At 43.6% G+C, this 12,302-nt stretch overlaps 1 protein-coding gene across 2 annotated transcripts in view; it reads right to left on the reverse strand.

Moving 5' to 3' along the window:
- Window positions 1-12,302, reverse strand: part of LOC124598102 (pyruvate dehydrogenase E1 component subunit alpha, mitochondrial-like) — a 100,332-nt gene that overhangs the window by 29,619 nt on the left and 58,411 nt on the right. For both annotated transcript variants that reach the window (XM_047136014.1, XM_047136097.1), the window contains one exon: window positions 5,352-5,600. In XM_047136014.1, coding sequence (XP_046991970.1) covers window positions 5,352-5,600 — 249 coding nt within the window. The remainder of the gene's footprint in view (window positions 1-5,351; window positions 5,601-12,302) is intronic.

The following is a 12,302-nucleotide window of genomic DNA, read 5'->3' on the forward strand; positions in this document are numbered from 1 at the left end:
GTTAAGGAGCTTACACTGCGAGAGTTTGTGGCCCGCACATGGCTCCTCATCTCGTGACTGTCTACACAGGAGTCAAGATTGCTTTCTTCACTTCTGCAACACCCTCTGGCATTGGCTAACTTACGGTTAACAGACTGTAGAAATACATTGCCTCTTTTCTTCGCACTCATTAGTTAGGTAAAACTATCATCAGAGATGACAATGTTGCAGAAGAAGCTGAGTAGCACTATGGTGTAGTGGTTATGATACTAAACTGTTAAATGGAGGGTAGTGAGTTCAAAATTCACATGGACTGTACAATTTTGATTTCTATATTTGGTTTAAGTGCATTCTAGAAGTATCCACAAATGTCAAGAATCATTGTACTGGAATGTTCTGTAGCTGTATGTGTTCTGGCCGGAGGCAGTTCACTCTGCACTCTTGTATGTGCAAGTGCTGAATAAACCTTTGTTAAGTGAAGTTGGTGTTCATCATTCATCTTATTACACCCTCTTCTACATGACATTATTCTGGTGGAGACATTGGGTATTGGAACTTGTGACAGCGCACATTATCGACGACACAGTAGCTCCCATCAGGCCATGACAGAGCCGCCGTTTATGTGGCGAGAAACCCGAGTTCGAGTCATATTCAACAGATCGCAATCTACCGGAGACAGAAGAAGAAGAAGATGTTACCATGACAGCAACTGTGTGCCACCACATGAGACATCCTTCTGGGTTCTCTGGCGATGATGGCCAAGATCCAGACAAGTGGCTGAAGGTATATGAGTGTATAGCCAAATTTAACAAATGGGATGAGACCATGTGTTTGCCTAATGTATTTTTCTACTTGGAGGGCACTGCCAAGCAATGGTATGAGAACAATGAGGAGAAGTTTACAATCTGGAAAGTATTCCAGGTGAAATTGCACAAGTATTTCGGTGACACACAACGACAGAAATGCAAAGCTGAAGATAAATTAAAGTGCAGGGCACAGGGTCCAGGAGAAACCACAGCATCCTACATTCAAGATGTCTTGGAGCTATGTAAAATAGTGGATCCTAGAACGAAGCAGGAAAATAAGGTTGCATATCTGATGAAGGGTGTTGCTGAGAACATCTATCAAGCCCTACTCCTGAAGGAGGTTTCAACAGCAGATGACTTCAAAACAAGATGCCAGTATATCGAGACAATGCATCAAAAAAGAATTACACGCAAGAAGTTTGAACGGCTTCCAAACGTCGTATTGATGTCTGTGATGGAGGAAACAACTGATTTCACCAGTGTTCGTCAGATAGTGAGAGAGGAAGTTCAGAAGGCACTTGGATTGCACAGCAAGCAAAAAACCGAGACACTTCAAGAGCTCATAAAGGAGGAAGTAGAACAGACATTGAACCCAAACTCTCGTCCTTCATTTCCCTTTAAAATGGTGAAAAAGTTGAGACCCAGGCAGAGTTACGTTCCTACAATGCCGCATCAGGAACCTGTTTGGGTACCAAGGAAGACTGATGTATGGAGGACCCAGGATAACTAACCAGTATGTTTCCACTGCAGACAACCGGTACATGTGATGTGCTACTGTCGAGAAAGGCGGCGGATATTTGATGACTCCTATGCCAGAAGACAGCAGACCAATCTTAGCTTCGGCAACTCCAGGACGACAAAAATGAAGAAAAAGATGATGTCTGTGCAGGACGACATAAGTCACCATCACCACAAGGTAGCTGCTGGAGGGGACGCTGCCCAACATGCCAATCAAGGTCTCCATCGCTATTTAGAAGCTCCAGCCGATCACCTAGCTGGAAGGAGGACGCCAAGATATATCAAATTATGCTTGCCTTAAACTGGGCAGGGGATGTGAAAGGACAATTTAAGGTAGTTAATGTATTACTTTGCAAGAAAAACTTTGATGTGTTTGGAAAGAGGTGGCTACCAGTGATTCCTAAACACATGCACTTAGATGTTCTACAGAAATGCCATGACACACCTGAGGCCGGACATTTAGAATTTATTAAGAATAGCAATAGAATCCGCAAGAGATTTTTCTGGCCAAGTTTATTTAGGAGTGTCTGTCAATATGTGTCGCATTGTAGAGAGTGTCAGAGGAGAAAGGCACTTCCTCAGAAACCACCTGGCTGACTCATACCAATTCCACCAGCTGAAACACCTTTCCAGCATGATGGGATTGACCACCTCGGACCATTTCCAACGTCTGATAGTGGCAATAGACGGATTATTATTTGCACTGATTGTCTGACATACTCTGCCATTACAAAAGCCGTGAAAACAGCCGAAGCATCTAAGGTAGCCAAATTCACCGAGATAGCCAAATTCATTGTGGAAGGCATTGTATTAAAACACGGTGCTCCAAGGTCGTTAATTACGGATCGAGGGAAGTTTTACAATCGAATCTTGGGACAGAGATAAACTGTTGGTGCAACATTACTCATCACGCGATGACTGCCTACCATCTGCAAACTAATGGGCTTAATGAACGCCTTAATAAGACCTCGGCCAACTTGCTATCAATGTTCGTCAATGTTGAGCAGAGCAACTGGGATGAGGTGCTACCTTTCGTGATGTTTGCCTACAACACCACCAAACAAGACACCACAGGATTTATGCCATTTTTCCTGGCGCATGGGCGCGAGGCGACTCCGCTGTTGGACACTGGGTTTTGTTACATCCTAATGATGTGGACGATGACTACATCGGCCAGGTGTCAACCAGAGCTGAGGAAGCTCAGCAGTTAGCTAGACTCCGCATGCTGCAGGCTCAAGATAACGATCGCTGAAGGTACGACGTGGGTCACCACTCTGCTGTCTACCAGCCTGGTGACCTCGTCTGGATCTTCACTCCTGTTCTGTAGGTTGGCCTCTCTGAGAAGCTCCTCAGGTGCTACTTTGGACCTTATAAGGTTGTAAAACAGTTGTCTGATTTACTTATGAAGTTGAAGATTTCTACCTCGACGCAAGATGATGAAAGATCAGAGAATGAAGCCCTACAAGCATCCTGCCACCCAGGGTAAACTCGAAGCTCCAGCAACAAGCAGAAAGGTGACGAAGAGCGTAGCGGCAAAAGAAGTACTAAGATCACCGCCAGAGTGAGCATCAGTCATCAGGAGTCTGAGTATGCAGGACCGATGACTTGTTCCCGGACTAGGAGAACGTAACACTGAGACGCTGTTCTCTTCAGGAGGAAGCAATGTCGCAGAAGAAGCTGAGTAGCACCGGGGTGTAGTGGTTGCGATACTGAACTGTTAACTGTTGCATGGAGAGTCGCGAGTTCAAAACTCACCTGGACTGTACAATTTTAATTTCTATATTAGGTTTGAGTACATTCTAGAAGTATCCACAAATGTCAATCATTGTACTGGAATGTTCTGTAGCTGTATATATATACTGTATGTTTTCTGGCTGGAGGCAGTTTGCTCTGCATTCTTGTACGTGCAAGTGCTGAATAAATCTTCTTTAGTGAAGTTAGTGTTCATCACTCATCTAATTACACCTTCTTCTACGTGACAATTGTTGTAACCGCAGGAATAAGCCAAGTCTAATTACAGTCGTTCCCAGGCAGTATGCCAAGAATAGTACGTAGGAAGGAGTTAAAATTGTAGCGCTGGAGGCCACGCGTGGCTGAGGGGTAAGCCGGGGCGGAAGTTCAAACTGTCGGCCAGCGGCACTTGATAAGAAAGCAAACAACCAACAGATACAAATGAAGTTCTGTGCTGGGACTCATGATAAGCAGTCAATTAACAGTATCAACAGAAAGCATTTTTGGCTAGAAAGAGAGGTCTGGGAGTAGAGAGAGAGAAAGAAAGAGGGCCCTTGGTGGGGACAGCACTATGTCATGAGGAGCCAATGAAGGGCTCAGGACACAGTGCATGACCATATAGGGAGAGGCGCCTCTAACCCTCCACCCAGCCTCTGAAGAACAATAACAACAATAAAACTTAAACGTTACCAAATAAGGACAAGTTGCCTTCGACCCTATGTCATGCCAAGCACTGGGGGGGGGGGGGGGGGGGGGGTCGAAGGGGGAATGCTAACAAAACTAGGGAACACGCTGCTCTCCGCGTTCTTCTTCTTCTTCTTCTTCTTCTTCACCTCTCGATGTTAGGGTCTAGGTAGTGACAGTAGTCAGCGTGATAGCAGCAGCCGACTTGGGCTGAGGAGCGGGCTGTAGGCAGGCAGCCGGAGATAGTCGCTGAAGAGTGTTAGGGTGTAGTCGCGGGGGACTCTGACGTAGGGTGGTAGGAAGTATTGCAGAGCTTCTAGTAGGCAGTCAGAACGGTGGAATCAGTCACCGTCTCTGTATTAGACTTGGCCTTCCTGTGAATGCAATCACCACACAGTTAGGGGGTTGGGTTGGGGTTGTTTGGGGAAGGAGACCAGACAGCGAGGTCATCAGTCTCATTGGATTAGAGAAGGCCGGGGAAGGAAGCCGGCTGTGCCCTTTCAAAGAAACCATCCCGGCGTTTGCCTGGAGCTATTTAGGGAAATCACGGAAAACCTAAATCAGGATGGTCGGACGTGGGATTGAACTGTCAACCTCCCAAATACGAGTCCAGACCACACAGTTAGGGTGAGCTGTAATTATTCAGAATGAACTGCAACTTGTTAAAGTTAGCAAGACTTCAATTCCACCTGCTTCCTAGCCTTGTACCTTCACACCAGGGATTTCCACATCTTAGCCAGGTCAAAAAATCTTCCTCTCACTAAGGTCAACCGGCTAAATCACTTTCACGAACCATGTCACTCAATCCCTCGCAATACCAACACTTGGGATGCGACACAATAATACCTGTGATAATATATTTAGGATGTTCTTATACTCGAGTAAATATGGTAAATCCAATGTGGCTGCCATGTTTAACATGTTTTAACCAATTCTGTACACAATGATCCACCCACATCCTGTAATAAGAAGATAAGGTGATGTTTTTATCAATCACCTATATACATCTTCATATACATTCCGCAAACCACCTTTGGTTTGTGGCGGAGTGAACTTTAAGTAGCACCATCGCTTCTTCCCTTTTTATGTAGGGGGTAGTGATATACTGATAGACTCTTTGAGGAACATACACACTCTGAATCCTAACCTACATTCCTGTTACTGTAGGTACTATTTTTGTAATTTTTTGTCATATCCATTAATATACATAGGTTATTGTTTGCAGAAGTATGAAATTAGTTTTTGCTGAAAAAAATCCCACTTAACTGAAAAAAAAAGGGCCATCGTCTATTACGGAGCTCTATCACTACAATTTTAAACAAACAATTAACAAACCAATATGAGTAAATGTAGTAAAAATATATATTTTTAAATACAAGGATGTGATGTGAACAGGTGCGATTCACATTTTACCTTCAATTCTTCTGAAGTAGCCAGCTCTGCATTAATTATTTTTTCTTTGAAGGATGTTATAGGATCTCTTGTTTGTCTTACTTCTTGTATTTCTTCTCTTGTTCGATAACTAGTTCCAGGATCAGACATTGAATGACCACTGTATCTATATGTTGCAGCTTCTAAGACAATTGGTCCCTTACCACTGAGACAGTGTGCAATTGCAAAACGAGTAGCTTCTCTTGTTGCCAAAACATCCATTCCATCTACCTTTAAGGCACAAAAAATATTGCACATAGAAAATGCAGATAATTTGCTTATTGCATCAAGTACAGCTGAAAGTGAGATATAAGTACAAGTATCAATATATTTACAACAAAATCATTATCTGTGATCAATTTCCTTTTAAGTTAGGAGGAAAGAACATAATGAGAATCAGACATTAAAATACAAATTAAAACCAGATCCCAAATACCTCAGTTGGTAAAACATAAATTTACATACCAATTATATCCACATCATGATGATTCATAGTAAATAAATAAAGTCACATATGGTACCACATTGCCATTACAGATAAACAGTTAAACCGAGCTTGCTGCTTACATTTCCATGCAGCTAACCTCGGCATGTGAAATCAGTAGTAACAAGCACCCTCTTTATTATAGTTACCTGCATATTACACCTTAAAAAAATTTAAGAAATAAAATGTAGTAACTTGCATAAAATTAAAATGGCATCCTTAAATAAGAAATTACATTGAATAATTATGTTACAACCAGAAAGAAGAATCCACAATTTGAAATATTAATAACGTGTTTTTGTACGTAGATTACATCAACACTAGTAAAAAATAAGTTATACAATAGGAATACATATAGCATACTGTGTGCTTAATTATTTCTTCCGACGTAGCTTTGATTACGAAAAGTAACTAACATGATTGTCAAATATGAACCAGTGATAGGGTTTCAAGGAACTACAACATATAAATTGACTTATAAATACTTATCACAGTTCAGTATAGAAACATATGTAACTTGGTCTGGTGTTATTTATAATGCAGATGTGTGCACTGTCTGAGGCAAATGGAAAAAATGGTTTGGTTCATGAGCTATAAATTTTGTTCTCTCTTAGTGAGCCATCACAAAGCACTATACAGAGCCATATTTAAGAGATGTTGTGTGTCCTTTGGACCTATGAAAGTCCCTTATTCTTCCCAACCAGGTGCCTTCTGAAAAGCCCCTAAAACTAAGTGCTTCTCACTGCTACCTGCTCACTGGGCAAGGTTGCATGGGGAGCTCTCTGACATCAAAATATCCTCATTTTCTACATGGGATCCAAAACTCTGCCCTTATCCTGTCTTTGCAGCAGCTTTAGTTGTGAGGTCAGACCAGGAGGACCATGCCCAGTGTCACCAAGGTGGGTAGCAAAATCTGAATTTTCTACTATACCCCTCCACTGTCACGCCACATGCTCACAGCATTTAATCTCGAGCCTTCTTCCAGTTTGCCCTACTTAGCAGGCACTGCTATCATGAGATTGTAATTTTTTTTTTTTTAATATATATTATTAGCTAACATACGACCAAATTTACTTTCAATTGAAAAAAAGACAACACTTTTTTTTAAATAAATCAATTTGTACACTGTACTTCCTTGAAATTTTAACACTGGTTCATATTTGACAACCATGTAAGTTACTTTTCAGATTGTAAGTTCCACTGGAAGAGATAATTAAGCACTTGGTACGTATCATGTATTCTTATTGAATAACTTTTTTTTATTACTAGTAGTACTGATTTTGGTTTTAAACATAAACAAATGTTAATATTTCAGATATATGTGGATTCTTCCTTCTGGTTGTAACGTAATTACTTAATATTTATTACTGTTTAAGAATGTCACTGTAATTTTATGTGAACTCTAACATTTTATTTTTTAAATACAAGAAAGTACTGAAGAGGATGCTAGTTACTACTGATGACACACGATGAGGTTAGGTGTATGGAAATGTAAGTAGTGAACTCAATTTAACTGTCTATTATTTATAATGGCAATGTGGTATCAAGTGTGATTTTCTTTTTTAACGGTGAGTCTTTATGACTTGGATAATATTAGTATGCAAGTTTAAGTTGGTTGGTTTGGGGAGTAAAGGAACCATGCTACAAGGTCATCAGTCCCTTTTTCCTTATCTAAAACAGGTCTCGCATTAAAACTATTCCCTAAAGGAGTTAGGGAAAGTAAAATGGGGTAAAACTAACTGGGAAACACACTGAAAGAGAAAATGAAAGAAGCTAACCAAAAGGGGAAAACTTGCACTAAAAGGAAAATTAGGGGCAGGCATTAAAATAAACAGTAAAGAAAAAAAGGATGGGCCCGCCACTCTGCAACCCACTAAAAATCTCCAGCCTAAAAGACAAGATTATAGGAACACAGATAGGTAAAGGATGAACACCAAAGCAAACAAACAGCAAGCAAAGAGTGAAAAGGCATTAAAATGGAGGGAGGGTGGAGGCCTGGGAGAGAAGACCAGATGCCCACCCTTAGATAGTGTAATAAAAACCGTCCTCAAGAATAAAACGTAAAACTATATCAACTGTTGAGGAAATGTCTCCCAATAACACTGGCAGTGTGGCAGCAAGGTTAAAAGTTCACTGCAGAGTGGCTAAAATTGGGCAGTGCAACAAGATGTGGACGACAGTGATATGGGAACCACAGCAACACGTATGTGGGTCCTTGCGACGGAAGTGGTGACCCAGAGTCAGACAAGTATGGCTGATGTGGGGCCGGCAAAGGACAATGGAGTACCTCAAAGTGGTTTGCATGGATGACCACCACACATTCATTGTCTCCTCGGTAACACATAGTTTACTTGGTGTACTGAGGGTGTACCACTCAGTATCCCAGATCTCGAAAACTCTCTGGCAGACCGATCACCTGAGTTGGTTTATTGGTATCCTGTTTGGCCAGCCCGTCAGAAAGTTCATTGCCTGGGACTCCAACATTTGTCCTGATTTCCAAACAAAAAGACACTGGACATCCACTGTTTCCGAGGGCATAGAGAGACTCCTGGACAGTCATTACCAAAGAAGGACTCACCAGCACAGAAGCAGGCAGCCATCCAGCAAGGAACGCTGTTCAGTATGTCCAGCATGAGCGTACGCGAAGTCAACATGACCACTGACCATCGAGTCATCAGTGTAGACTACTTCTGAGCTTAAGAACTCGCCGAGAAGAGAGAAACATTTCTGGTGGAGGGCCTCATGTGGAACTGAGCATTTTGGGCCTTGCGATAAGTCCACACACAGCTGTGGCCAAGGAAAAGACCATGGAGGCGTACATGAGTGGATGTGCAGGAAACGTGGTAGAGGGAAAGTGTCGAGTGCAATAAAAAGTGACCGGACAGGGACTGCAATTAGAATCCCCGATCTCACCCACTGCTACAGGAGACTGAGCGCCATGTTAGGGAAAAGAAGATGGTAATTGGGATGGTGAAGTGAACTATGAATGTGGGCAGTATAATTGGCAAGCAATTGTCACCTGATCCGCAATGGAGGAATGCCAGCTTCCATGAGGAGTCTTATTTGGAAAGCTCCCATCACAAGCCGAACTACACAAAGGTTTACAGGATCCAGCAGCTGCAACACTGAGGGCGACATGGAATCATACACTAGGCTCCCATACTCAAGACAGGACTGCACAAAGGCTTTGTACAGCTGTGGCAGGGTAGGGTGATCAGCACCCTAGGCGGTGTGGCTCAGGCATCGAATAATATCAAGATGCTGCCAGCATTTTTCCTTAAGCTGACGAACATGGGGAAGCCAAGTTAAGCAGGTGTCTAACATCAGTCCCAAAAAGTGGTAAGCCTCCCCCATAATAAGTAGTTGATCATCGAGGTAAAAGTTCTGGATGTGGGTGGACAATATGACAACGAGGAAAGCGCATGATGCACGTCTTGGCAGCTGAAAACAAAATTGTGAGTGAGGGCCAATGAATGCACCTTTTTTATGTCTCCCTGCAGTCGACATTCAGCCACACCAACAGAAGAGGAGGAGGAGGAGATTGGTGTTTAACATCCCGTTGCCAACGAGGTCATTAGAGACGGAGCGCAAGCTCGGGTGAGGGAAGGATGGGGAATGAAATCGGCCGTGCCCTTTCAAAGGAACCATCCCGGCATTTGCCTGAAGCGATTTAGGGAAATCACAGAAAACCTAAACCAACAGAAGAGGAGCACCAATAGTCTGCTGACAGATGTTTAATCATTTGGGAATGGGTGCGGTCTGATCCAGGCAAAGTGTCAGGACAACTGGCAAGGGCACTGAGAAATTTCCACTCACTGAAGGCACCATTACATGACTCATGATGGCGGGGAGCAAAAGATACGTGTTGTCTTTCCACCCACTGTTTGAGGAAACAAAAAGCAGAGCAGTAATTCTCAGATGCAGAGGTGCAAGCATAATGCTCAGCAAGACACTCTGCAATGATATGTGGATTGGCACACAAAGCTGAATGTGTGGAAATTTCAGGTATACCTTCAGGGGTGAGGTATCTGTAAAGGCATCTGAGCTTGGTCCAAAACTGGATAGGAGAGGTTTGTGCTCCAATGGGGGAAACATATCATTTCCAACATTCCTGCTTCCATCAGTTGATGACCTAATGGACTCTGGCATGTAGCCATTTGAAGGCAATGAGATGCTCCAGGGACAGGTGGCACTTATGACATTGGAGGGCCTGCCTGTGGTCTCTGATAGCTGCAGCGATTTCCGGTGACCACCAAGGCACTGTCTGGGGGCAACCTGAGGAACAAGGGATTGACGATTATTTGTTTGTTTGTCTGTGTGTGTGTGTGTGTGTGTGTGTGTGTGTGTGTGTGTGTGTGTGTTATGGGCGCCAAACATGGAGACATGCACTAGAAGACCTAAAAGAAAAGTGCAGAGAACTGTGACTGGTGCTGGCCACTTACAAAAAACTCGCATTGGCCAGTCACCCTGTGGACAAACTACAAACTTCTCCCTAAAATCTTGTTAAAAATGTTGGACAATTCACAAAACTTGAATTCCACTCATTTGAACATTGCTTAAAATAGAGGGCAGATCTGTCAGAAAATTTGACACAGTCCGCTGAATTCTTACAGTGGCGAGAGGATCCTCCAATGTGTGGTGCTTGTAGGGTGCAGATCACTCTGCACCGTATTTTATTGGATTCAGTTGCGGCAACAATGGTAATAGTGATGGTCTGGATCACCTCACTGATGTTGCCATGCTACAGCGAATCAACAGTGGTAGTGGAAGTGAAAGAGTCCCCGTCAGTCTGGGTTAAGAGCCCATCTGGACAACCATCCAGTTGAGTGATGCTGGGGGAGGGACAGGAATAGCGGAAAGTGGTCACTACCACAAAAGTCATTGTGAGCTCTCCAGTAGATGGATGGAGAAGGCCAGGACGTCAAACTGAGACATCAATGGCCAAGTATGTGCCATGAGCCACACTGAAATGGGTGGGGGCAACTGTATTTAGGAGGCAAAGGGTGAGTTGAGTTAGTAGAACCTCAACATTTTTACCATGATCACTAATCTTGGTTCCACCCCACAAATGTTCATGGGCATTAAAATCACTCAGAAGTAGAAAAGGTGGGGGGGGGGGGGGGGGGGGGGGAGTTAGGAAATTAGTGCAGCCAACACAGGGTGCGGCACTTTACCATTACCATTTGCAGGAAGGTAGATGTCACAGATGGTAATTTACTGTGTTGTCCTCACCCTGACAGCCACAGCTTCTAAAGGTATTTGAAAGGGCACAGGTATGCCACAGGCAGATGTAAGGACATAGATACAGACTCCATCTGACATTCTGTTACAGTCAGGATGGTTTTTGTAGTAGTCCCGATAGCCACGAGGGGTGGGAGTCCACATTGGATAAACCAGGTTTCCTGAAGGGCTACGCTATAAGCAGGTGTAATGCTTAAAAGTTGTCATAACTCAGTCACGTGGGAGAAAAAAACTGCCGCAGTTCCACTAGTGGATGATGCTGTCAGTCATTTGGAAAGTCATGAAGGGACCAAGGAGGCAGTTTACACCTCAGTGGCACCTGCTGCCACCACCTGAGAGCTGGTATCAAGTCTGAAGTGTTGGCAAGACCTAGGTTCTTGGGTGACACTAGAATCTCCACCTTGTCCTCAGGCATGGAACTGTTAGGGACTGGTGTTGTTGGGGCTACTGGAGTGTCCTGTTTCTTAGCAGACTATTACTTCATCTGCTTGCTTCCACACTTCTCTTCAGGGGCTCGCTGGAAGGACTTCTCTGAGGTAGCTTCAGGCAGAGAGGAAGACCGTGAACACTTTGTATAGCAGCTTAAGGCTCCTTCAGGTGCGAGGAGCTGGAGGAGGCTGTTGCTGCTCCAGCTGGGGTGTGGGGACCAACATCCCTGGCATTTTGGGAGGCGTTGCCCCCAAAATAGAAGTTTCGGGAGCAACTGAAGAAGTAGTTCTTCCTACCACGAAACGGGGAGGGGTGTGTATGTAATAGGGTGGTCCTGAGGGTCCACTGTATGAGGTAGAGGCGAAGAGACTACCATCATCAGTGAGGGTGATGACTTAACTGCAGTGTATGTAAATGTCAAGCAAATGGGGTGCAACCATTCATTTCTCCGTTTCGCCTCTTGGTGGTACATCAGCTGCTTCAGAGTCTTGTACTCCATAATTTTCTGCTCCTTTTAGAGTACTGTACAATACGGTGAGCAGGGAGTGTGGTGCTCTCCTCAGTTGACATGGTTGGGAGGAGGTGCACATAGAATATGCAGTGTTTTTTCTTTTTTAATTTAAAAAGGGGAAAGGGCCCAAACTGCTTGGCCATCAGTCCCTTGTTCCTGTGAAAACAATCATATAAGGGAAAGAATAAAACAAATGAGATGTAGAGCACAATAATGAAATGAAGGAAATATGACAAAAACGACAGAAACACTACAAGGAACAAAAGAC

The sequence above is a fragment of the Schistocerca americana genome, chromosome 1 (assembly GCF_021461395.2).
Source record: "Schistocerca americana isolate TAMUIC-IGC-003095 chromosome 1, iqSchAmer2.1, whole genome shotgun sequence".
In the NCBI taxonomy this organism is placed as follows: domain Eukaryota; kingdom Metazoa; phylum Arthropoda; class Insecta; order Orthoptera; family Acrididae; genus Schistocerca; species Schistocerca americana.